Source organism: Giraffa tippelskirchi, chromosome 9 (genome assembly GCF_054371585.1).
Source record: "Giraffa tippelskirchi isolate mGirTip1 chromosome 9, T2T-mGirTip1v1.2.pri, whole genome shotgun sequence".
Lineage (NCBI taxonomy): Eukaryota > Metazoa > Chordata > Mammalia > Artiodactyla > Giraffidae > Giraffa > Giraffa tippelskirchi.
In genome coordinates, this window is record NC_137283.1 from 10367959 (window position 1) to 10394852 (window position 26894).

A 26894-nucleotide genomic window follows, 5' to 3' on the forward strand; every position below is an offset into this window, starting at 1 on the left:
CTTTGCGACTCCATGGACTGCAGCACGCCAGGCCTCCCTGTCCATCACCAGTCCCAGAGTTTACTCAAACTCACGTCCATTGAGTTGGTGATGCCATCCAACCATCTCATCTTCTGTTGTCCCTTTCTCCTCCCGCCTTCAATCTTTCCCAGTGTCAGGGTCTTTTCAAATGAGTTGGTTCTCCGCATAAGGTGGCCAAAGTATTGGAGTTTCAGCTTCAGCATCAGTCCTTCCAATGAATATTCAGGACTGATTTCCTGTAGGATGGACTGGTTGGATCTCCTTGCAGTCCAAGGGACTCTCAAGAGTCTTCTCCAACACCACAGTTCAAAAGCATCAATTCTTTGACACTCAGCCTTCTTTATGGTCCAACTCTCACATCCATACATGACTGCTGGAAAAACCATAGCCTTGACTAGACGGACCTTTGTTGGCAAAGTAATGTCTCTGCTTTTGAATATGCTGTCTAGGTTGGTCATAACTCTTCTTTCAAGGAGCAAGCGTCTTGTAATTTCATGGCTGCAGTCACCATCCACAGTGATTTTGGAGCCCAAGAAAATAAAGTCTGTCACTATTCCCACTGTTTCCCCATCTATTTGCCATGAAGTGATGGGACCAGATGCCATGATCTTAGTTTTCTGAATGTTGAGTTTCAAGCCAACTTTTTCACTCTTCTCTTTCACTTTCATCAAGAGGCTCTTTAGTTCTTCTGTTTCTGCCATAAGGGTGGTGTCATCTGCATATCCGAGGTTATTGATATTTCTCCTGTCAGTCTTGATTCCAGCTTGTGCTTCATCCAGTCTAGTGTTTCTCATGATGTACTCTGCATATAAGTTAAGTAAGCAGGGTGACAATATACATCCTTGACGCACTCTTTTCCCAATTTGGAACCAGTCTGCTTTGTTCCATGTCCAGTTCTAACTGTTGCTTAGTGACCTGCATACAGATTTCTCAAAAGGCAGGTCAGGTGGTCTGGTATTCCCAACTCGAAGCATTTTCCAGAGTTTGTTGTGGTCCATACAATAAGCTTTGGCATAGTCAATAAAGCAGAAGTAGATATTTTTCTGAAACTCTCTTGCTTTTTTGATGATCCAACGGATGTTGGCAATTTGATCTCTGGTTCCTCTCCCTTTTCTAAGTCCTCTCCCAATTTCTAAATTCCTTGAACATCTGGAAGTTCATGGTTCATGTACTGCTGAAGCCTGGCTTGGAGAAGTTTGAGCATTACTTTGCTAGCGTGTGAGATGAGTGCAATTGTGCGGTAGTTTGAGCATTGTTTGGCATTGCCTTTCTTTGGGATTGGAATAAAAACTAACCTTTTCCAGTCCTGTGGCCACTGCTGAGTTTTCCAAATTTGCTGGCGTAATGAGTGCAGCACTTTCACAGCATCATCTTTTAGTATTTGAAATAACTCAACTGGAATTCCATCACCTCAGACTAGCTTTGTTCATAGTGACGCTTCCTAAGGCCCACTTGACTTCACATTCCAGGATGTCTGGCTCTAGGTTGGTGATCACACCATCGTGATTATCTGGGTCATGAAGATCTTTTTTGTATAGTTCTTCTGTGTGTTCTTGCCACCTCTTCTTAATATCTTCTGCTTCTGTTAGGTCCATACCACTTCTGTCTTTTATTGTGCCCATCTTTGCATGAAATATTCCGTTGGTATATCTGATTTTCTTGAAGAGATCTCTAGACTTTCCCATTCTATTGTTTTCCTCTATTTCTTCGCATTGATCACTTAGGAAGGCTTTCTTATCTCTTCTTGCCTTTTCTCCTTTGCCTTCTAAAACATTGATAAGGCTTCAACTTTATTTCACATTCAACTATTTTGTTGTTTAAAATTTTGAGGCCTTACTCTTCCTGTTTTTTGTCTTGGTTGAGTCCCTTAAGGTAACTTCTGCACATAGCTCATTCCTTCTATCATGTGTTGATTTTTCTGGTTCATCTTTTAGAAGGTATGTGTGTGCTGGAATTCTCAGTTGTAAGCAACAGAACTCAGTCCAGCTAGTTAAGCAGAAAAGGGATCTGTTAATGAATAAATAGTTGGTGACTTACAGAATTTTAAGGAGGGCCTGAAAGTCTGGGCTGATGGCTCTGCTCAGCCAAGCTGGGGGACGCCACTAAGAATGTTGCAGCCGCCTCAGTTTGGCACATTGCATCTCGCATGCACAGCTCTTGTGTGTGACTGCAGGAAGCTCTGTGTCTCCACGCTAACCAGCTGACGAGCTTTATTAATTTTGCATGTCTGTTTTCTCATACCGCCCATATATGACCCAGAGTCTCATGTGGGTATGTTGGGGAGCTCAGGTCACCTGCCCTAGATGAAGAGAAGACTAGGTTGGTGAGTTTTTGGAGTTCCGTGCTTATAAGTACTTATAAGAGCTTTTTAGAAAAAAAGTTTATTTAACTTTTGTCACATTTTGTTGATGTTTTCCCCTCCTCTCAATTAAACTATTCCTTTTGATTTCTGCTTCTGACATAAAAATCTGTTTTATTCAGCTCTTAGTTCCCCAACTAGGGGACTGCGGAATTTGCGTTTCCCTGCAGTGGAAGTGAGGAATTTTAACCTTTGGACCACCAGGGAAGTCCCAAAAATCATTTAAATCTTTAATATAGCTTAAGTATGAAGGAAAGGTCTGACTGATTTTGTTCCCCCGTACGGATGGCCGTTTGTCCCAGCACCATTTACTGAACGTTCGTGTTGATTAGAAATGTTAGACTTAATTGTACACTGAATATGTACATATCTGTGTGTGTATGTGTGGACACTGTTTCTTGTGACCTCTCTGTTCCAGCATAGACTCAGCAGCACACGCTGACTTGACAGACGGACGTTCCATTTGTTCATTCATGTATTTTAACAAATATTTACTAACTGCCTTTTATTTATGTAGTAGTTGTGTACAGACTACAAAAGGGTAAGACGTCAAGATGTTATTTTTTTGTGTAGTTGAGTTAAGGCCTATCTTGTTATGGATGAGAGGCATCTTGGAGTGTTGGTTTTATATTTTAGGTTTTATATTTATATTTTAGGACTGTTTTTAGCTCACCTTAGAGTGGACCTCAGGCTCTAGTTTCAGTTTGGAGCTTCTTATTTTAATTTATTCTACGGGTTTTTGTACTAAGGATTGTAGAAGTCATGCAGTCCTTCACAGAACTAATGGACTGGCATCTCAGTACTGGGCTGTGGTGTGCACAGTATCCTCAAAGTAAGACCCTTGACTAGAGACATATTTACCTCCACAGTTCACTATATTGAATATTAGAGCTGGAAGGCACTTTCACAGTTGACTTGACAAACTTATTTTTAATGAACTTTCAATAGTTTTGATTTACAGGAAAGCTGCAAAGATAGTATAGAAAGTTTTCATATACTTCTTACCTGGTTTCAGTCTCCCTTAATGAAATAATTTTATCATCACAACCTTATTTTGAGGTTTATTTTAGCACTCAAAAAGTTAATTTAGTGAAGGTCATAGTTCAAGTTGGTGGCAGAATCAGACCAAGGACCCAGTACCGCTTGGGTCTGCTAGTTGATGATGTTTCACTTACCTTTTTCTGTTTTTCATGTATTTGCTCTTTTCTCCTTTTACTGGGTTCTTTGTGCATGGACTGTGAGAAAGGACTGTATAGTATGTAGTGTGCTCACGAGTATAGTCTTTCTAATTTGTGCAATAATCTTTTAATCTAGGCTTCCTCCAGTTCTTCAACACCAACGAGAACCAGGAGCAGGACGTCTTCATTTACAGAGTCACTTGATGAAGGTACTCCCAACAGAGAGGTAAGTTTAGAATTTCTTCGTAATAAACTTCCAAGAAGCTTATTATGCTTCTGTTGATAAGAAAATGGGAAATTTTTTTGACAGGTCAATTATTTAATTCCTAGATCTTTTTTTAGTAACTTTTTTTTTTTTTTGCTAATAGTAATTTTGCTTTGGCATAGTCAGTAAAGCTGTGTCGATCACAATAAACTGTGGAAAATTCTGAAAGAGATGGGAATACCAGACCATCTGACCTGTCTCTTGAGAAACCTGTATGCAGGTCAGGAAGGAACAGTTAGAACTGGACATGGAACAACAGACTGGTTCCAAATAGGAAAAGGAGTACGTCAAGGCTGTATATTGTCACCCTGCTTATTTAACTTATATGCAGAGTACATCATGAGAAACGCTGGGCTGGAAGAAACACAAGCTGGGATCAAGATTGCCAGGAGAAATATCAATAACCTCAGATATGCGGATGACACCACCCTTATGGCAGAGAGTGAAGAAGAACTAAAGAGCCTCTTGATGAAGGTGAAGGAGGAGAGTGAAAAAGTTGGCTTAAAGCTCAACGTTCAGAAAACTAAGATCATGGCATCTGGTCCCATCACTTCATGGGAAATAGATGGGGAAACAGTGGAAACAGTGTCAGACTTTATTTTTTTGGGCTCCAGAATCACTGCTGATGGTGATTGTAGCCATGAAATTAAAAGACGCTTACTCCTTGGAAGGAAGGTTATGGCCAACCTAGATAGCATGTTTAAAAGCAGAGACATTACTTTGCCAACAAAAGTCCGTCTAGTCAAGGCTATGGTTTTTCCAGTGGTCATGTATGGATGTGAGAGTTGGACGGTGAAGAAAGCTGAGCGCCACAGAACTGATGCTTTTGAAGTGTGTTGGAGAAGACTCTTGAGAGTCCCTTGGACTGCAAGAAGATCCAATCAATCCATCCTAAAGGAGATCAATCCTGGGTGTTCATTGGAAGGTCTGATGTTGAAGCTGAAACTCCAATACTTTGGCCACTTCATGCGAAGGGTTGACTCATTGGAAAAGACCCTAATGCTGGGTAGGATTGGGGGCGGGAGGAGAAGGGGACGACAGAGGATGAGATGGTTGGATGGCATCACCGACTCGATGAACATGGGTTTGGGTAGACTCCAGGAGTTGGTGATGGACAGAGAGGCCTGGTGTGCTGCAATTCATGGGGTTGCAAAGAGTCGGACACGACTGAGTGACTGAACTGAACTGAACTGAACTGAATTTTGCTTTAAAAAGTGTGTTTTCTTTAAATATCTTAATTTGAGAGGATAATATACTTTGCCTTCAATATTTGAAATTTTCAGAATGATGTGATAACAATTTGTTCAGCATTATGTGGGGAGAAGTCCTACATTTTCAAGTTCATTATTGGAAATACTGAAGTAACTACTGATTCCAAGTGACATGCAGCTGGCACCATAGCTCAGATTAGATTTTTTCCAACATTTTTTCTTTCTGTGAAGGATTATAAGAGTCCCAGAAGTACAGAAACTAGGGTAAAACAAAGTGCACAAATCAGTGAATTTTTATGAAGTGAATCCCCATGTAACCACCATCCAGGTCAAGAAGAGGAACACGGCCAGCACTGTAGTGCTTCCTCCCTCCCCTGCAAAAGAGTACCATCATCCTGCCCTTTTGATATATGCTTCTTTTTCTTCTTCTTTTTTTTTAAATAGTACCTCTTAAGTATGCTTTCTATCATAAACATTATAGTTAAACCTGTGGATTGCCTAATTTTTGGCTATTTTATATTATGCTGCTATGAAGATTATTGTACATTTCTTTTGCTATATACTTATAGGAGGAGAACCACTGGGTTAAAGGGTATATGTAGTTTTAACACTTTAGAAGCTAATGCCTATTGTTTTTTTCAGGATAGTTGTAGAACTTTACCTTCCTACCAGGAGTTTATGAAAGTTGTCTTTAATTTCAGCTATTCTGGTGGGTATGTAATGTTCTCCTGTGGTAGTTTTAATTTGCATTTCTCTGATGACTGATAAGATTGAGCATTTTTCATCTGTATATTTCATCTATGGGATTGAGCATTTTTCATCTGTGTATTGATAAACTTCTTTTGTGAAGTGCTTATTTCAGGCTCTTGCTCATTTTTCTGTTGGTTTATCTTTGTTTTATTGATTTGTAGGAGTTCTTTTTTATACAGTATGGATAGGAGTTTTTTTAATTGGATATATGCCTTGTAGATATCTACTTCCTTTTTGTCCCTTGCCTTTTATTCTCTTAATGGTGTCCTTTGAACAGAAGTTCTTAGTTGTAATGTAGTCCAATTTATCAATATTTTATTTTACGGCTAGTGTTTTTCATTTCTTATTACAGTATTCTTTTCTTATCCTTGAGAGTATTTTCCTGTATTATCCTGTTTTACCTTTAACATTTGAATCTATACTTTGTTTGGAAATGAGTTTTTTCAATATGATATGAGGTAGGGATCAAGTTTCACTACCACTGTTCTCCCCCCATAGCTATCCAGTTGTTTCATTCTTTCCACACTGCTCTACTGTGCTACCAGAAATTGTGTCCATATTTGAGTGGATTTGTTTCTGGACTCTATTTTCTGTTCTCTTGTTTGCTTTGTCTTTGACTTGTCCCCGCACTGTCTTCATAACTATTTTATATTAAATCTTGCCTTCAGTGTAGAGCAGGTCTTCCCTGTCTTGGTTTTAAAACCAAAATTTTGTAGATCGCTGGCTTAAACAACAGATATTTATTTCTCAGAGTTCTGGAGGCTGGGCAGCCCAAGATGAAGGTGCCAACAGATTCAGTATCTGGTGAGGACCCTCCTCCTGAGATGCACATGGCGGTCTTCTCATTATGTCCTAGCATAGCTTTTCTTGGTTGCATGCACCTAGGGGGAGGTGGAGTGGGGAGGCCGCTCTCTTTGTCTTTCACTTTTATAAGGGCAGTAATCTCATCATAGAGGGCCTGCTCTTTTTACCTCGTCTAACTCTAATTACCTCCCAAAGGCTTTGCCTCCAAGTACCATCACCAGATATCACTGGGGTTTAGGGCCCAAACATTCAGTCCATAGCATTGCCACCTTGTTCTTCTGGAATGTCTTAGTTATTCCTATTCCTTCCCATATAAATTTCATGTAAATTTTAGAATCAGATTTTCAAGTCTTACAAAAACAAACTCAAAACACAACACCAACAACAACAACAAAAACACATGCATAGAGAATTTAATTGGGATTGCACTGATTCTATAGATTAGTTTGGAAAAAGCCTCAGTATTATGAATCCAATTTTATAATCTTTTCAATGTTGTAAGTAGTGTTGGACTGAGCGTTGTCTGTAATGGATAATTTGCAATGCTGTTATTCTGTAGGATAGATTTCTAAGAATGGGATTGCTAGGTCATAGGATGTATGCACATTTAAAAATTGTAAAGATTTTTTTTTCCAAACTACCTTGATGAGGATTGCTTTAAAACATAATTTTTTGAAAACCATTATTTAGTAGATGTTGATAGCAAAATAAAAACTTCATAGTAGTTTTTGCATTGAAAGTTAATAGTATACTGTGTCCTTAGTGTACATATTTAAAAATCTGACAAAGTTATATGCAAGTATAAAGTATATGCATACTTTCTTTGCGATCTTATTTTCTTATGCATTATTTACAATATTGCATTTTTTTAACTTTAACATTTCAAGTTAATGTTGTTGAATTTAGTTTATATGTGAAACCAGTTTGAATGAAAGCTAGAGTATTGAGCAGCAAAAACACTTTTTGGAGTCAGTGTTAATGGCATCATTCCTACACTTAGTAATTGTTTGATTTTATGTTATGCTGGCTTCCATACAGTTGAAACAATGAAAATAACTTGTTGATTGCTACTATTGTTTTTTTTTTTTTTTTAAAGATTTGTTTTTCCTAGGATGCTTTAAAATATTTAAATTGAATGTATCTTTTCAAAATAATCCTTTCTGAAAGGGATGGTTTCAGCATTCTTTTATAGCAGGCTAAGTAAGCTAAAGGTTATTTTGTATTTTTCCCCATATTCCAGTACTAAAGCTCCTGTGCTTATAGGTATAGCTTAGGAAATGGTTTCTGGTTGACAGCCAAAGCAATATCATCACTTCGTCTCCTTGTTTTTTAAGTGTTTTTAAACAACTCTAAAAGATATTTTTGATCGCAAAGTGAAATGTAAACCTTAGTTCAACTTATTTTGAAATAAATAAGGGACTTTTAAATTCCACGATCAAGTTACTGATTAAAAGGATATTACATAAAATTATCTTTTTAAGTCACCAGCTCTCTCCCAAACTCCCTGGGTTTTTCATTTTGTTAAACCTCTGAGGTGAAGGATACTCTGTCAGTGATGGGATACTCACTTTTAGTTTTAAGTTTCTTTTTAGCAAAATGTGGAAGTTTAATTCAAAATACAAATATTTGTCCATCTCTCCAGGAGGTACAAAAGTCTGTGTTATCTAGAAAGCTTGAGAGGTAGAAAAGTTTCATTACACTGATTTTCTTCTCAATTAAATGTTTTGCCTCTTCTCAGCTATTGGGGAAAATCCTAATATGTCTGTTTTCCCGTGTTAGTAAATATTTTGTATAAATCTAAATAAATCTGCCTTTGGTAGCAGTGCCTCAGCCTTCCTTGTTGTTGTTTTGTCGCTAAGTTGTGTATGACTCTTTGTGACCCCATGGGCTGTAGGTAGCCTGCCAGGCTCCTCTGTCCATGGGATTTCCCAGGCAAGAATACTGAAGTGGGTTGTCATTTCCTTTTCCACGGCATCTTCCTGACCCAGGGATTGAACCTGTGTCTCTTGCATTGGTAGGCAGATTCTTTACCGTGAGCTACCTGGGAAGCCCCAGGCTTCCTTTTAGGGGTGTAAAAAATCATCTGTATGGTTGTAGGCATTGAAGGCAAAGGGGAGTAGGTTGATGTGCCCTGACACAGAGGTCTGCGGGGCTCTGGGACTCTCATCCTGCACAGATGGTGAATCGGTCCAGTAGGCCTGATACTCTCTCCTGAGGCTGCTAGGCCCAGCCTCAGCACCCTCAGCATAGGCTTCCTTCCCCATTGTGTTGCTTGAGTTGAATCTTTGCCTCTGGAGCTGGGTGCCTTTGAGCAGTATCGAGTGTAGGATCATGTAAAAGGCTAAGTAGGCAGATGAACTACCTGTCCTCCTGCCCTCTGCTCCACTCTAATTTTTCTTTCTACTGAGGTAAAATTCCTATAACATAAAAGTTACCATTTTAAAGCGAACTAAAGGTGGGATTTATTCCATTCACAGTGTTGTGCAGCCATCACGTCTATCTAATTCCATGACATTTTCATTACGCTAAAGGAAACTGCTTACTCATTAAGCAGTCGTTCTCCCCTTCTCCCAGGACCAGGTGACCACTGATGTGGATTACCTCTTCTAGATATTTCACATAAGTGGATGCACACAATACCTGACTTTTTGCATCTGGTTTCTTTCAGTTAGCATCATGTTTTCAAGGTGCACCTGTATTGCAACATGTGTAACTCCTGCATTCCTTTTATGGCTCAGTCTGAAGACTTTTCCAAGAAAATGAGAACATGTTTGTTTGGAGTAATACCTGGAATAGATGAGTGAGAAGGGGCTGGTTTTTGGAGCTGTCTGGCTTTGCTGGCTGAAGGATCTTTGAAACTTAACTTTTCAGTGACTTAGATTTTCTCATGCGTAGGATGGGAATAGCAATACCTTCCTCCTGGGATTGTGGGGATAGCCGGTAACACGGCACGTTCCTCTCCTCGCATGGTGCCGTGCACGTGGCAGGTGCTCACCGAGTTGTTACTGGGGGCAGCCTGGGAAGACAGGATGGCCTGCTTCACTTCCTCTGCTTAGGTCCCGCCAAGAGGGGAGGGAAACAGATGGACCCTTAGGTGGATCAGGGCCCCATGGGTGTTACCTCTCTCTGTGTTTGCCTGCTGACCTTCTGAAGGAATGGAATTTTCACTTTCTTGCCTGCCCTGCTCTCTGGTTTGTTGTCTTCTGGAGGTACTTCCTCATAGATGGGGGTCAAAGTAGGCATGTCCATTCTTTTCCTAGGAACTCATCTGTTCACATTTTTCATATTTTAAAATTAATCTTTAGAAATCAGTTTATTTTCATATATATTTATTTTTTTGGCTAGAAATAACGATTTTAGTATTTCAGTTCTGTGATGGATTCTGTTCTGTGAGTAGATGTCTGTTCACATATCCTGTATGCTCTTTTGCTTCCCTACGTGCAGCACAAGCCTGGAGTAGTAAAAGGATCCCAGGATTCCATCCCTACCTGCTGTGTGGCTTTAGGCAGCTTCCTTTAACTTCTCAGAGCCTCAGCTTTAAATTGTGGTGAAATGAATATCCATTCTCACAGGGTTCTTGTGAAGGGCAAGTGAATTCAGAAATATGAAAATACTTGTAATTTGTATATCACATACAAGAGATCATTATTGTACAGGAAAGAAAAAGCTTTATCTATACTCACCACCTCTTGAACAGCACAGACACGACATTTTATATTAAGAGTGACATGGTAGGGAAAGAAATAATGAAGCATCAGGCTGCTTTGGACTAGATACTTTCCCAAGCTTCAAGAAAGAGATCCCCTTTTCTTTCTTATTCTCTTGATTGAAGCTATTTTTCAGAAACAAAATGCCGTCTCTTATCTCAGTAGTTGTCTTTGTATTTCCAGAAAATTTTCACTGTCTCATGTGATGACCCCTAACAGAGATTCCTGATACTCTCAGCTTTTGACAGTTCCTAAGCATTTGTTTGAAATTCATTCTTTGTTTCGGGGCTTCTGAAGCTGTTGTTCTTTAGGAATTATTAAGAAGTATCTTCAAAGTAATGGGTGAGAAATATTTCTTCGTTAAGTTTGGAATTAATTTTGCCTGATTGACTTTCAAATCTGGATATGCTTTTTCTTTGTTAGACTGTTAGATTATAACCTACCTACCCTCTGTCAGTTAATCAAAATAGAAGATACGCCTGTTCGATTGCCTTTGATATCTATTCAGTTCTCATATTTTTTCTTTTGCTCTAATGATAAAACATGAACTAAATTAATAGGTTTCCTGATATTAAGCCAGTTGGTCGTTCCTTAAATCAATTCTACTGGTCAGAGTCCATTATTAATATCCTGTTGTTGTCTGATAACTTATTTTATTTACATTTCCTCTGACTCTGTTTGTAAAGAGAGAGATTTACACTTTTCTTTTTGTGCCATCTTTATCATATTTAAGTAATTGGAAACTTTCTATTTTCTCTTTCTTTTCCCTCTCCTCCGTCATGTATTTAGGTCTTCGTTACTTTTTCAAAAAATTTCATAGTTTTCACAGCTTAAGTTTTATACTACTTTTGTTAAAATTTATTCACAAATATTTTACTCTTTTTAATGTTAATATACATTGAGTTGTTTTCTTAATTTCATTTTCAGTTTTCTTGTTATTCTACAGGAAAAAAATAGAATTTTTATAAATTATTACTAATCTTGTTATCATATAACCTTGCTGATCTCAGTTATTAGTTCTATGAGTCCTTTAGTGTTACTTAGCATTTTCTTTGTAGAAGATCATGTCATCTGGAGAAAGAGGTAGTTTTATATCTTCCCTTAATCTGCTGTTTTTTATTACATTTTCTTGCCTAATTTCCCTAGCTAGAACCTTCAGTTGAACAGTAGTGAAAGCAGACATACTTGTCTCTCAGAGGGAAGGCATTCAGTCTTAAAGGGAAGAGGAGGAAGGCATTCAGTCTTTTTGTCGTTGAGTATGATGCTAACATGGTGTTTAGTATATTCCCTTTCCCATGTTGAGGAAGTTCCCTTCTGTTCCTAGTTGGTTGAATGTTTTTACCGTCAAGCAGTGTTGGATTTTGTCAGATGCCTTCTTTGCATCTTGAGATTGACATGTGACCTTGTCCTTTACTCTGTTGATATGATGTATTGTATTAACTGGTTTTGGGTGTTAAACCAACCCTGTATAGGATAAATTCCACTTGTTCATGGTGTTTAATTTTATATTGCTGGGTTTGCTAGGTTTTTTTTAAGGATTTTTTTTTTTTTTTGTCTGTATTCATAAGAGATATTGGTCTGTTGGTCTGCAGTATTTTGGTGTCAGGAAAATATTGGTCTCATAAAATGCATTGAGAAAACCTTCCCTCATATATATATATGTATATATACACACACACACATATATATGTATATACATATTTTAAGATTAGCATTAATTCTTTAAATGTTTGGTACAATTCACTAATGATGCCCTCTGATCCTGGGCTTTTCTTTATGAGAAATGCTTTGATCACTAATTCAATCTCTTCGCATTTTATGGTTCTGTTAATAGTGTCTGTTTCTTGCTGCCTCAGTTTTGGTACTTTATGTCAACCATGTTGCTTAGTTTGTTGGCATGCAGTTATTTATAGGATTGCCTTGTAATCCTTTTTATTTTGTAAACGCAGTAGTAATTTTCCCTCTTTCATCCCTGATATTAGTAATATGAGTCTTCTCTCTTTATTTTTCTCTGTCAAACAAATGATGAACCAGTTGGTTCCATTCTCTTGCTGAGTGTACCAAGCATCCTCAGGATTGCAGTGGCAAGCTGATCTTTTTTTTTTTTTTTCTTTTTAACAGGGGTAGCAGGCTGATGTTTGACGACTTATTTTTCTGAAGTCTCAGGTGCCCTGAGACTTGGTAGAAATTCCTTGAATCTGTGTTGCTACATTCCCAGTTTTCTGGCTTGATATGTGGGTTTGTTTTTTCTTTTAGTTTTTACCATCTTTATATACCTGTGGTCTTTTCAGTGCTAATTAGAGCTGGGGAACATTAGATACCTTGTCCTTTTTTTTGCTGTCTTTTCTGTTTAAAGACTGTATGTTTTTATGTTTAGTAAAATTACCCATGTAGACAAAATAGGGCCATAATTCATGATCTTGGATTTGGTCAAAATGATTTAACCACAGTCTATACTGCATATTTTCTCAATTACTGCTGTAGTGGATGTACTGATGTAGTGGATTACTTGTATTTTCTGAGTGTATTATGTACCTAATATATACATTATTGCAAATAAGAATGAAATTAAATTTGACTCAAAAAAGTAAGTTGTTGTTACAACAGCTATATATGACAGTGTCTGGGAAGATAGAAACAGAGCCTGTTCTCTTCACAGTAGAACTACTAGAAGATTCTAAACTTTTTGGAAGTTCCCTGGTTGTCCAGTGGTTAGGACTCTCCATTTTCACTGCTGGGGCCCAGGTTCAGACCCTGGTTGGGAAACTAAAATCCCACAAGCCATGTGGTGTGACAAAAAAGTAAAACCCCAAAGCTTTTTAGGGTCTGTCTCCTGAAAGAGGATGGAGTAGTACATGGGGGATATACTGATTCATGACGTACAGTGGGTGCTAGCTAACAGATGCCTTAGGGCTGGCATTGGGACTTAATTTTCTCTTTGAGTGCTGGTTGAGAAGGACTGGAAGGGTTCTGTGCTTCCAGAATTTGTTTTAGTGCCACAGGCCAGAGGCTAAAGTGGGGCTCACAGCTCTCATGAAAGGGGCTGAGAAAAGCTTTTCCCAGCTGATGCCTCCAGCTCTCTGTGGTCCATTGTGAGAAGCTGCTGTCTCTAGGGAGACCTTGTGACCAAGAACTGAACCATACCTCACATGGGCTTAGTGACTGAGTCTGTGATAACCTCTGTGTTGCCATGGGGCTGGAAACCCAAACTGGGACCCAGGGAGTCACATTGACTGGATAAGGAGGGATGAGCACAGAGGGAAGGAGAAGGGTAATGCCTTCTTGAAAATGAGCCTGTAAATGAAAATGCTAAAACAAATGCTAAGAAGGCAACCAATAAAAACAGAAATTGGGATATATCAATTTATTCCAGGTTAAATTAAAATAATTAAAACGGCAGTCTGGACAAGACTTTGAAAAACAAGTATCTTCAGTAAGATAAATGAAGTAATAACAATTTCCTGAAAAAGAACAGAAAATTGTGGGCAGGAAAAAAAGACAGCAGGCCCCAAAATGGGCTAGGTAGAGAAAAATGATTAGAAATGCAGTTTTGTTACTTGTGTGTGTTTGTGTAACCCCCACCATCAAAAAGTTCATTTTAATTATAATTTCTTACACATCTAAATTATGATAGTATTTTGGTATATAGTATACAATTTATGAAAGAAAATTACGCAGACGAGAATGTATATCAAAAGAGCTGTCAATAGTATAATGGAATTTATCCTTAAAACTTATTATAAATTTGTTTTAAAAATTTCTGCTGTATGTATTGGAGAAGACTATTTGTATATAAGTACAAATAAATGATTAAAGTTTCGTGTGTTTATCTGCCCCATAAATTTGCATGCTGTCTTTTTCTGTCTGTTGAAATGAGCAGCTCAGTATTGAAGACTTTGTGTTCTTTACCATGAATTGTTCTTATTAGTGTAGACTTCAATGCTGAATTGCCAGACGTGCTGTGTGCTAGGGTGTCTGTTGCATATATCATTTGTCTGTCGATAAGCAAGTTGTTTAAAGTTGAGTTTTGAGGTCCAGAACAGCTCACCTCATCTCCCTGCACTTTCCCAGGAACTTACTATTGCTGTGGGTGGAGTGGTAGTGGCGGTCGTGCAAGGCCGCTCGAGTGGGATGAGAACTTTGCAACATGCCCTTATGATTTGTTTTTCATCCTTTATTTTATGTTTATGCCTCTGCTCATTACCCTGAATGAGACAGCTCCTAGCCGGGATGATAGCAGAGCCTGCTTTTCTCTCTGAGTATACTATCTTTGCTTTGGATTCCTCCAAGCAGCCTAAAACCCAGACTGAAAGTGTGGTGAGTCCTTCCACCGCTTTCTGCATTCCCTGTGTGGGGAAGCAGAGTAATTTGGTCATTCTAGAAGCATATCTCATGTTGCTTGTCACTGACCACCTCTCAAAGCATCTTCAGTGCTGTGCTGCTAACCTTGCTCTAAAAAAATCAGAGTGTAAACTGCTGAGTTCTGATGGCTGGTGTGTGTTTTGCTAGCTTTTTAACAGCAACAAAATTTAACACTGTTTTCATTAATATAGCCAAGAATACTTTCACTTGGTATGAACTCTTTAAGTTTTCCTCCCTAGGGAAAAGAGGATACATACTAAAAGAGGTATGTATTGCTAGGAATCTCTCTTCTACTAATGGTAGGAGACCAAGAATATTTTGAGATGTGACTCACATTTTTAGGAATGAAAAAATCATTGTATATAAATCCATAATTAAGCAATATTGAGTAGGCAGGTGGAGTCTACTGTAACAAGTAGTTGCATCTTATTTTGGGAGACTATCAGTTTTCTGTGTATTAAATATTTGAAAGGAAAAAATTACCTCTTTATCTTTCAGCTGACTGAATTCATACAATTTTGAATCTTGTGTGTAATTCCACTTTGGAAAATTTGCTAAATTAACAAATTTAGCAGCAGCAGCAGCAAATTAAAACTCAGATGTTTGATTGCCAAGTAAGGATAGCTTTTGGTGTTAGAATGAACACCAACTGAACTGGGACTGAGGTTTTTTTTTTACAACAATAAGAGTTGATTTAATTTATTAAGCAGCTGGTGATGAAATTAGAACATTTCTGTACTTACTCATGGGGCTTCCCACTTGGCTCAGGGGTAAAGAATACGCTTACCAATGCAGGAGATGCAAGAGACACAGGCTTGATCCCTGAGTTGGAAAGATGCTTGGAGGAAATGGCAACCCACTTCAGTATTCTAGCCTGGAAAATTTCACGGATGGAGGAGTCCGGCAGTCTGCAGTCCATGGGATCTCAAAGAGTCAAACACGACTGAACGACTAAGCACGCACGCATATACGTATTCCTGCAGCCAGCAAAGACTTGGTCTGCATGTGGCCAGTAGCAATCCTATATTACCTTCTAAACTTGGTTTTAGAAAAGAAAGCAGCTGAGAGTTCTTATGATACCTTAGCTTGGCTCACAGGAATAGAGGTCTCTTCTTGGTTCTGGGCTACCAGTTATACCTCACTGTTTTCAGTCCTGAGAGGGAGACAGGAGTCCCCGTTAGAGATAACTTACCAACTTATTTTAAAAACATAAAATGATATTATGCTTCATGTAGTAGTAATGGGGACTTAAAAAAAAAAGAACTTCATCTAGGTCCACTTCCATAAGTACATAAAAACAATTTGTATTGAATACCTATCTGATTGCAAAAAAAAATGCTAATAATTTTAAAATTTTGGAACTATTTATAATAAGGTAAGTAGGCTGAAAGTCTATGATAATCTTATTTAAACTTTGTTTTTTTTGTTTGTTAGGTGTTTAGGTAATGACATTTCTCCTCACATAAAACCATGGTATAACCTTACAGCAGTTAAAAGTGATTATTGAAAGATGTAGCAAATCAAAATTGAGGACAAATCTGGCAGGGAACTTGTGTGTACTTTTAAATTAAATGCACTTTAGAAACATTTTCTTGTTATCTAAGAATTGCCTCCAGGAGACAGTGTTGGTGATCGTTGAGTATTGACATGTGTTGAGGTAGTTCTTTGGGCTTCTGTCTGAGGGGAGGCATTCAGAAGTCTTGCACTGAAAGAAGTGCTGCATAAGGGGTTAAGAAGCAATCCCTGAGCCTGTACTATCAGTCAGGCAAATTGTAGGGTTCTTGCTCTCTGAGCGTTTGTGTTTAGTATTGAGACAAAAATGTCAAAATACACTTAACAATTCAAAAGAATTGAGGCTTTGTAGAAGATAATACAAGCGTAGGAAATGTGTTAGTTCCTCAGGCCAGCCATAGGAGGCTTCACAAAATAAGAGGCATTTGAAAGTTGAAAGATGAGAAAGAATTTACAGGGCAGAAATGAAGAAGGCATTATACGTAGTGACAATATCTGTAATTTTTGTTTCTAGAGATTCCTAACTTAAATTTTCATGATAACATAGTTCAGTACTTTCTTTAGTTGTCTTGCATTTATTCAGATATATAGTATTTTTTGCAATTACTCACTCAGTCATGTCCGACTCTTTGCGACCCCATGAACTGGGGCTTTCCAGGCACCTCTCTCCATGGAATTCTCCAGGCAATAATACTGGAGTGGGTAGCCAGTCCCTTCTCCAGGGGATCTTCCCAATCCAGGGGTCGAACCTGGGTCTCCTGCATTGTGGACAGATTCTTTACCGTCTGAGCTACCAGGGGAGCCTGATATATAGTATAGCAAGTGAGTTAAAATATAGGTATAGGAAAGAAAAATTTTTAAATATTATGCTGTTTGTTTGCTAGAGTGGTATTTCAAACAGTTGTAGAGTAGCTATTTTTGTATGGACCACAAGAACGTGCCAGGTTTTTTTACTACATAAAATAGAATATCTTATGGAGCCCTCTTGTTTGCTTTCTCCATACTTTAACACTTGGCTTTTTTTTCCCTTGATAAATAAAATTCATTTTATTTCATTTTATTTATTAAAATTCTATTCTTGAGTAAACATCTTTTTAATATTCTATGCAACTGAATATGAAGTATACATAAAGCATTTTTACTGCACATAGACAATTACTTTTCAATTGCCTGGCAGAGAGACTTGCTGATCTCTGTGAAATATGTCTTTTATTTTAGAGTGTGTAGTGTAGGATATTTTTAGGGCTGAAAAGCATTAATTATAATGTTGTACAAATGTATGCTGTGTATCCAGCTTCTAATTCTTTGAAATGGCAGAGAAGAGGAAGATAAAAGTTAATTCCTATATTCCCCTAACCATTCTCCCCTATGTAAGTTTAAGGAGGTGTCTTGGACTTATAAAATTAGATAACTCTTTTTATGTTAGAGGGACAAGGTATTTAAACTTTTATGAGGGAAAAATTCAAACATATAGCAAGAGTGGAAATAGTAATAAAAATTGCATAAAATTTCTTGTCCTTCCCCCAATATCCATTGTCCAGTGTCAGCAATTAATAACTCATGGCTATCTTATACCATCCCTTCACACCTCCCTAACCATACCCCTCGTGCCCTCATCACACATGCAGATACCCCTCTCCCCCATCCCCATGGGGGATTATTTGAAGCAAATTGCAGAAATCTTACCTAAGTATTTTGGTATATATTTCTAAAAGATAAAGACTAAAACTACATAATCATAGTACACTTATCACAGCTAAAATTAATTATTTTATAGTATCAAATACCTAATGAGAGTTCAAAAATTTGAGAACACTTTTGCAAAGTTGCATGCCTTCCCCACTTGTATTAAGAAGAGTCATATATTTGACCTTGTCTTGGTTAGCCCTAGAGGTTGTAGGGGAATGTACTGTTTAAGCACCAAGTTACTGAAACATAGTGGCTAGTATTTGGTTGAATGCTTTTGTTTAAAACATGGATGTTATTTTATCATGAGCTGCTTCTATAGGTTTAATTTTAGTTAGTGTATTATGAATAGTGTAGAATTTTGAATCTTGAAGAATATCAAACCTTATGGAACTCACACAAGTTTGATGTAATAAGTAGAATGCTGTGTAACTTAAAACATTTATCACACCAACAGAACAGAACAAAAAACTTTCGTTTGTGGAAGAAATTATTTTTAATTTTAATTTTTTCTGAAAACTGTCCTACCAATTAAATTTAGACTGATGGCTTTAAATGAATGAGGTATTTCCATTTCTTATTAGGAACATATTTTTCAGAGCTTAGCCTGAATAACTTTAAATATTATTTAATTGTAAGGAACAGTTGACATTACTTTCTCTGGATAGTTTTCTATTTGAATGACTTTTGCTGATTGAATTCCTGATGTTAATTTTGTATTGAGGGAAAAAACTGGGGTGATTGTAATGGGGAGAGGCATGTGATTAGTTTGAAATAAATTTTGCTACATACTAATCTTTGCTATTTAGTTACAGATAAAATAGCAAAATGAATTTTCTAAAATACTTACCATACTAGTTTTGCCTTGCATGAAGAAATTCTAATAAGTGAGCAATTACTAATTTTGTTTATTAGATAAGTGTGTCTAATAGGTTTTGGTACTTGGCCTTTGTTCTTAACAGTTTTAAAACTTCAGTTTTCTGATCCTCTTTTTACAGTGTTTCTTTGTTTTTCTTAGAATGCGTCTTTCCAAGCCACAAAATCTCCCGACAGTGTTAATGGAAGTGAACCCACAACTCCTCAGGTTTGTTTTAAATATTATTTAAAAGAAAGAGCAAGTCATTTCAGTGTCAGTCAATCTTTTTTATTAGCATTTGACTTTACAATGAAACAGGGCTGTCCGAACACTTGATGCAGTATGTATGGTACATGCAAGTTTGTTGATGGTTTCTTGGAAAACGTTTAAAGTGAAAGTAATACATGTGTATATTTACCAGTCTTGTAAGACTTGGAAAAAGTTTAAAGTGAAAGTGATACATGTATATATATGTATACCAGTCTTGTAAGCTTCCATTATTGCCCATTTAAAAACCTAATGGCACTGAAGATAAAACTTTGAAAAAAAGACTGACTTTATAGTTGTAAAAGATTAGGAGCAAGTCATACTGAAAGACATGTTGAGTTACATATTCTAGAAGGGGGATGTGAAGAAAAGGGCATTTCTTTTAAAGTTTGTTCTAATGCAGAATGTATTATTACTAGAGAATTAAGTTTATCTTTGACTTTAAAAAGTTATTTGGAGAGTGGGACTCATGTAACCTTCTTTTGACTCCTTCCAAAAAAGAAAGAAAGAAATTCATTAAAAAATCCATGATAGCAGTGTCTGAGATAAACATTTATTATCTTGGGCTTTACTGACAATTATTCATCATTAACCTGGCTATTCTCAACAGTGTCTAGTGTAGGGCAGTAACATTTCTGATTCTGTGAACCTGGAGCACAAACATAGGCAGTTTCTCAACAATCTGATTTATGAACTAAATCATGTAGACTAAACATTCTGAAGTATTGTCTAGCTTCCCAAACTCCATGAACAGATTACCTGTGAGCTGAGAACCTCATTCTTTTCAGGGAGGCCAGTCAGATTCTGGGCCAAGTCCCCGGGCCTTGAAACATCCCTAATTAATCCCAAGTCCTTTTACAAATACATAATTTCTTGTAAGTGCCTTGAGGGAGGGGGAAAATATTGGGAGGCATCAGTCTAAATGTTACTGGACAGATCCAGTGATCTTTAAGGAATATTAATCATAAAATATTATTTAGAATGCTTATGCTATTGTAGAATAGTCCAAACAGACTGAATATAATTATGACTGCAAAAACTAGAATGAATAACAACCAATGTTTTGATCAAATTCAGGAGAGACTTAAGTTTTAATTAAGGTGAGGAATGAACATGTGTGATATTCAGAAAGTTAGTTGTGTTTATTGCATTTACTGTGTCTCACGTGTTGTTAATCATTTTATGTATGTGATCTCATTTAATTCTTGTTACAAGGAGACACCTCCACTCAGAGTCTGTTTGCTTTTATACAAATTTCTGACAGATTGGTTGTTGGTTGTTGTTAGCAAATTAGAAACAATGGATATTCCTGAAGCAGGTAGAATGCTTACTGTAATTGGGAGCAGAAAGTCAGAGTTGACACCAAGGTAGAAGAGATGGTGAAAAGCAAGCCCAAGAGTTTATAAAGTGTAGCTGCCTGTGACCCCCTTACTTCTGGGTAGATCATCCTCTGTAAACCAGTAGATTTTGGCACACAGTTTGTGGCAGAGATGTCATTAAAAAGGGTTACTCACTGTCCTTATCTAAGAAAGCAGTAAAGTGTAGTATACCCTTTTCAAAAAAATGTCTGTTATACTTAACAGTAGTTAACTCTTCAGTGTAATTCGGTACACAAAATTTAGGTTATCGGTACATAACATTCAGCTAATCAAAATGACTCTTTATTCATAAGTTGATGTTTTACCTTAGACAGACTTAAAAAACTCAAGATATTTGAAAATAATTAATATATGCCACCATGTAATAGAGAAGAATATAGTTTGTAAAACAAGTATATATGAGCATTCATCCTTATCTGAGAAGCTGTGAAATAGTTTGATTATAGTTTTAGTGTTTTGGCAGTTTAGGATAACTATAGGATCTAGTATTATCCTCTTATTGTGTAGGTGAGATACTAGGCATGAAATCTTAAATTACTTGCCCAGAGACCAGTGACTAGTTATTGATAGTGGGATTATCATAGATTGACAAAAACATCAGTTATAATTTTTAGCCGTGTATTGCCTTATTTAAATTTATATGCTGTTAAAATGAGATATGGAGAACAGACTAGTGATTGCCAGAGGTGAGGAGGGTGAGGGCATGGCGCAATAGGTGAAGGGATTGAGAGCTACAGACTTCCAGCTATAAAATAAATAAGTCATAGGGATGTGTAATGTACAGCACTGGAAATAGAGTCAGTAACATTGTCTTAACTTTGGTGCATAATCTGTAAAAACATCTAATCAGTATGCTTCAGGCCTGAAACGAAGATATCATTGTAAGTCAACTAAACTTCAGTAAAAACAACAAAAACAAAATAACAACTGAGTTTCACTAAATTCAATAGAGCAAAACATAGGAATTTAAATGGCCATTCTCATATGCTGTTATTTTTTTTTAAGTTGTGGGAAAAAGTCTGGTTTTGAACATCATTTATTTTTTTGAAAAGAAATTATAGTAGTAAAATTAAATTTTGAAATTTTCATTGCTGTTTTTGAATACTGCTGAAAGTGAGAGACTGCTTTTAATTTTATTTTCAATAGTTATGAAAAATTTCCAACATACAGAAAAGTTGAAAGAACTTCATAAAGTGAACAATTGTGTACCTAACACCTCAGTTCTGTCACTGATGCTTTACCATACTTTTTCTTCTGTCTATATATTCATCCCTCTATTTGTACCTTCCTGAGGTCCTTTACGGAGAAGGCAATGGCACCCCACTCCAGTACTCTTTTGCCTGGAGAATCCCATGGACGGAGGAGCCTGGCAGGCTTCAGTCCATGGGGTCGCTAAGGGTCAGACGCAACTGAGCGACTTCACTTTCACTTTTCCCTTTCATGCACTGGAAAAGGAAGTGGCAACCCACTCCAGTATTCTTGCCTGGAGAATCCCAGGGACAGCAGAGCTTGGTGGGCTGCCGTCTGTGGGGTCGCACAGAGTCGGACACGACTGAAGCGACTTAGCAGCAGCAGCAGCAGAGGTCTGTTAATGGACTGGAACCTGGTGTTAGGGAGTTGACAATAAGAAATTAAAAGAAAGAAAGAAGGAAAGAGACTGATAGTCTCTGGTTTTGTAGAACACCAATATACCTCTAAGACAAAGAGCTAGCACTGCCTACGTAGGCTCAGGGCGCCCTCTCGAAGAGGTCTTGAAAGCCCGGGCAAGTAAGTAGGCACAGCGGGCCCCTACGCTCCAGAGAATTAGCCTGAAGGAGAGAGAGAGAGAGAAATGAAGAAAGACGTGGAGACCCATACTCTGATGGAACAAGGGCGTTTTATTCAACATAGTGTTGATTTACATACTGTCTTAAAAGGTAGCAAAGATAAGGATCAAAAATCTTACCAAAAAAAAAAAAAATCTTACAAATTATCAAGGAAACATAAGGCCAGGATTCATGTCAGACAGAAAGGATTGTAAATAATCACTTTCCACATCAGAAAGGAAGAGGGTCATAAATAGGTACTTTTCACTGTATGGAAAAGCTAATGAAGGAAATGCCTGTATTTCTCATTCCTGGGAGCGGCTTACTGGCTCCTTCGCACCTGCATTCAGGAGCTAATAAGGAACAGAGGATTTATGCAAGACAGAAAACAGCACACAGGAAGCCTCCTGTTAAATGCTCTCTAACAGTACCTCAATCTATTTTATTTTTTTGATGCCTTTCAAAGTTGCAGGCCACAGTACTAATGTTTTAGTATGCATATCATTATCTAGAGATCAGTGTTTGTAATTTCTTTTTTGAAGTGAATTTTATATAAAATGAAATGTACAAGCCTCAAATGTGCATTGACTGAGTTTTGACAGTTGTATGTGCCAAACCCAGCCACAGGTTATGGAAGATCATCATCACCCCAGAAAGTTCCCTTGTGGTGCTCCTCTCAGAGGCAACCTGGTTTAATTTTTTTCCACCATACGACAGATTAGTTTTGCTTATTTTAGGTTTTCATGTAAGTGGCCTCATAGAGTATATACTGTTCTGTGGAAGGCTTCTTTCACTCAGCACAGTGTTTTTTGAATCTCATCCTTGTAGTTATCAGTAGTTTGTTCCTTTCAGCTGTTGTGTAGTATTTCTAGATGAATATTCTGTAGGTGTTCAACTATTGATGGACACCTGGGCTGTTTGCAGTTTTCTGTTATGAATAAAACTTATGAACATTACTGTAGAGTGTTACTGATGTTGTATTAATGCTTTCCCATGATTTCTAGAATAAGCTACACTATATATAAAAATGATACGTATCATTTTGATCAATCATTGAGTATTTCAAGTTTTTTCATTAGATCATCATTATCATATTGCCAGGTTAAGGTTCAGCTGAACAAATGTGTACTAAGTACCTACTTTGTGGAAAGCACTGAGGCAAGACTACAGAAATAAAGAATATGGATCCTGTTCTAAAAGAGTATAAAGTTTGGGGTGAGGGTGTGTGTACAGTGGATACAATGATAGGAAAACATATTTAGTGCTTCCTATACATGAGACACTACTTTAAATGTTTTTGCCCATTTAATCCTCATAACATCTACTAGAGTCGTTTTTTTTTTTTTTTAAATAGATGAGGAAATTGAAACAGAGGTCTTAAAGTTAGTAAGTAATAAAGCTGGAATTCAAATCAGAAAGTCTGTTCCTAACCACTGTGCTGTATTATCTCTGTAGTTGTTTTAAGGCATAAACGGTTAGTAGTTACATCAGCGAGTAAGTAACTAATGGTGAGTCAGAATGCAGTATGTGCTCCAGGAGTGGTCCTGGTAAAGTGCTTAGCCATTAAGAAAGGCAGTTTCTCATGGGTGAAATCCTAGAAGTTTGAGCTCACTTTTGAAGGCTGTCTGGGTTTCCACATGCAGGGAAACTTTGGGCAATAGTACAGAGGCACACAGACAATGCATTTGTTCAGGAAACAGGAAGTTACCTATTAGAACTTAAGTTTCTGTTATGTGGAGGGGTGATTTTACAAAGAAATGGGTCTTGGGAAGTGGGAATCTTGAACATAAGTGCAGGATTTTGATTTTTCTATTAAGTGAGAGTTCAAATTAAGAACTGGAATGAAATGAACTGAATTATATTTTAGGAAGAAATCCTAAAAATCCTAGTGACCGTGTGACACAGTGGCAGATCCGCAGGTAAAGGATTTGAGGCAGGAGAACAGAAGGCTGCTACAGATATCCAGGTGGTAGAGGATAAAGGTCTGAACAACAACACTGTTGGGGAAACAGGAAGGAGGAATGAAAACAGGGTCAAGTGGGTGAGACAGAAAGGAGTTAAAAAGTAATTCTGTGTTCATTTATTTTTACTTATACATTTCTCCTTCTCTAATCCCTGTCAGCTTTTTAAAAAATGAGTTATAAATCAGTGAATGTCTTTGGTACCAGAAACCTGACAGTAGTTGGAGCCAGTGGGAGCTGAGTTTTTCATGTAGCAGAAACATTGGAGACAGTTATTAGAGACCCTTTTCCTTTTGATTTCTTGTCCTGCCCTCCGTTTTCCCTCTCATTCTCATCACTGCCTTTCACCCTCACGGTTCCAAGTTTGGCCTCCAGGAAATACATCTCCATTCTCAACAGGACAAAGACACATTCCTTTTTATCAGGAAAATAACATTTCTTCTAGAAGGTCCCATCATGGTTTTTGGCTGCACTGTGTGGCTTGTGCGATCTTAGTTCTCTGACCAGGGACTGAACCCAGGCCCCCACAGTGAAGTGTGGAGTCCTAACCATTGGACTGCCAGAAAGCTCCAGAAGGTTCCATCCTTTAGAGTCCCACTCAGTAGTATCCATTATTGGCTGAGCTTTGGCACACAGCCCACTCGTGGCTGAACCAGAGTCTGGGAAAAGCTAATTTTATTATTATTTTAAATTTATATTTTTAATAATCTTATTAGTTCTTTTATCTGTAGCTGTGCTGGGTCTTTGTTGCTGTGTGGGCTTTGCTCTAGTTGTGGTGAGCGGGGGCTACTCTCTAGTTGTGGTGTGTGGCTTCTTATTGCCATGCCTTCTCCTGTTGCACAGCACAGGCTCTAGGGCACCCAAGCTCAGTGGTTGCAGCTCCCAGACTCCAGAGCACAGACTTAATAGTTGTGGGGCACAGCTTAGTTGCTCGGAGGCATGTGGATCCTTCTGGATCAGGGAACGAACCAGTGTCTCCTGCATTGGCAGGTGGATTCTTTATCACTGAACCACCAGGGAAGCCCAGAGCTAATTTTAAAAATCCTTTAATTGAAATGTAATGTATCACACTATAATATCTACATACAGAAAAGTATCATGTATTCCATATACAGTTTTTTGAATTTTCGCAAACCAAACACAGCTTTGTAACCAGGACCCAAAATCAAGAAACAGAAATTACCAGCTTCCCAGAAACCCTTGTGTTCCTTTCTGTTCTCCTTTCCCGGAGGGTGCGGGGGGTAACTACTGTTGTGACTTCTAACACTGTAGATTAATTTCGTCTGTTTCTGAGTTTATGTAAATAGAATCAGAAGTGGATATTCTTTTGTGTCTGGCTTCTTTTGTTTAATACTGTTAGTGTTAGTGAGATTCATGTGTGTTCTTGTTTGTGGCTATTAATCTTTAATTCTTGTTGCTGTCTGCTGCTGCTGCTGCTAAGTCGCTTCAGTCGTGTCTGACTCTGTGCGACCTCACAGACGGCAGCCCACCAGGCTCCGCTGTCCCTGGGATTCTCCAGGCAAGAATACTGGAGTGGGTTGCCATTTCCTTCTCCAGTGCATGAAAGGGAAAAGTGAAAATGAAGTCGCTCAGTCATGTCCGACTCTTAGCGACCCCATGGACTGTAGCCTACCAGGCTCCCCATCCGTGGGATTTTCCAGGCAAGAGGACTGGAGTGGGGTGCCGTTGCCTTCTCCTGTTGCTGTCTAGTATTCCGTTAATGATCAGACAACAGTTGATTTTTCCTGTCTGTTATTGATGAGCATCAACGGTAGTTTCAAGTGTGGCATTGTTTTGAACAGTGCTGCTGTAAGATTCTAGTGTATGTCTTTAGTTGCACATAATTATACAATTGTACTGGGTATATAGTGAAGTGAAAGTTGCTCAGTCGTGTCTGACTCTTTGTGACCCCATGGACAATTCTCCAGGCCAGAATACTGGAGTGGGTAGCCTTTCTCTTCTTCAGGGGATCTTCCTAACCCAGGGATTGAACCCAGGTTTCCTGCATTGCAGGTGGATTCCTTACTAGCTGAGCCACAAGGGAAGCCCAGGAATACTGGAGTGGGTAGCCTATCCCTTGTCCAGTGGATCAAACTGCTGGTCCACAGAGTACGCATGTGTTTAGTTTTAGTGTTAATAAATACTAGTAGTTTTCCAAAATGGAAGGCTTTACATCCTCACCAATACTTGGAGTTTCCCACAGTTTTAATTTTAGCTATCCTAGTGGATATGTGATAGTGTCTCATTGTGGTTTTAGTTCGTATTTGAGAAGGTGAATGTTTAACCTGGCTGTATTGTTATTCTGAACGAAACTGGCATCTCGTGGAAAGGAAGAAGGGAGGATTAGGTATCTGTTGATAGATAGTGTTGGATATCTGGTGATGACAGCTCAAGCCAGTCATGGCGTGAAGTGCTTCACATGTACTCATGTAGTCCTCCTCATAGGCACCCTGGGGTGTGAGTTCTGTTTTCCCCAGTTTACTTATGAAGAAACAGAGGCATAGGGGGCAGTGTAACTTGCCTAAGGTCATATTGCTGGTCAGTGGTGGAAGGAAGACTTGAACCCATGAAGTCTGGCTGCAGAGCCTGTGCTCTAAGCTACTGCATCGTAGAGCCAGAAGAGTCTGCCACATAAGCTTGAGTATGGTTCTTAAGTTTGTCTTTTAGTCTTCTTTCTCTAATACTAATAATGGTAATTAATGTTTATTGCATATTTGCTACGTTATAAGCAATTTGCGTGTATGTGTTAACTCATTCAGTCCTTGTGGCAT

At 38.1% G+C, this 26894-nt stretch overlaps 1 protein-coding gene across 6 annotated transcripts in view; it reads left to right on the forward strand.

Moving 5' to 3' along the window:
• GOLGA4 (golgin A4) overlaps positions 1-26894 on the forward strand; it is a 111163-nt gene that overhangs the window by 13028 nt on the left and 71241 nt on the right. For 3 of the 6 annotated variants that reach the window (XM_081527235.1, XM_081527237.1, XM_081527238.1), the window contains exons 2-4: positions 3695-3784; positions 14514-14612; positions 18874-18939. In XM_081527235.1, coding sequence (XP_081383361.1) covers positions 3695-3784; positions 14514-14612; positions 18874-18939 — 255 coding nt within the window. The remainder of the gene's footprint in view (positions 1-3694; positions 3785-14513; positions 14613-18873; positions 18940-26894) is intronic. The other 3 variants (XR_014064601.1, XM_081527239.1, XM_081527240.1) reach the window with 1 other exon arrangement.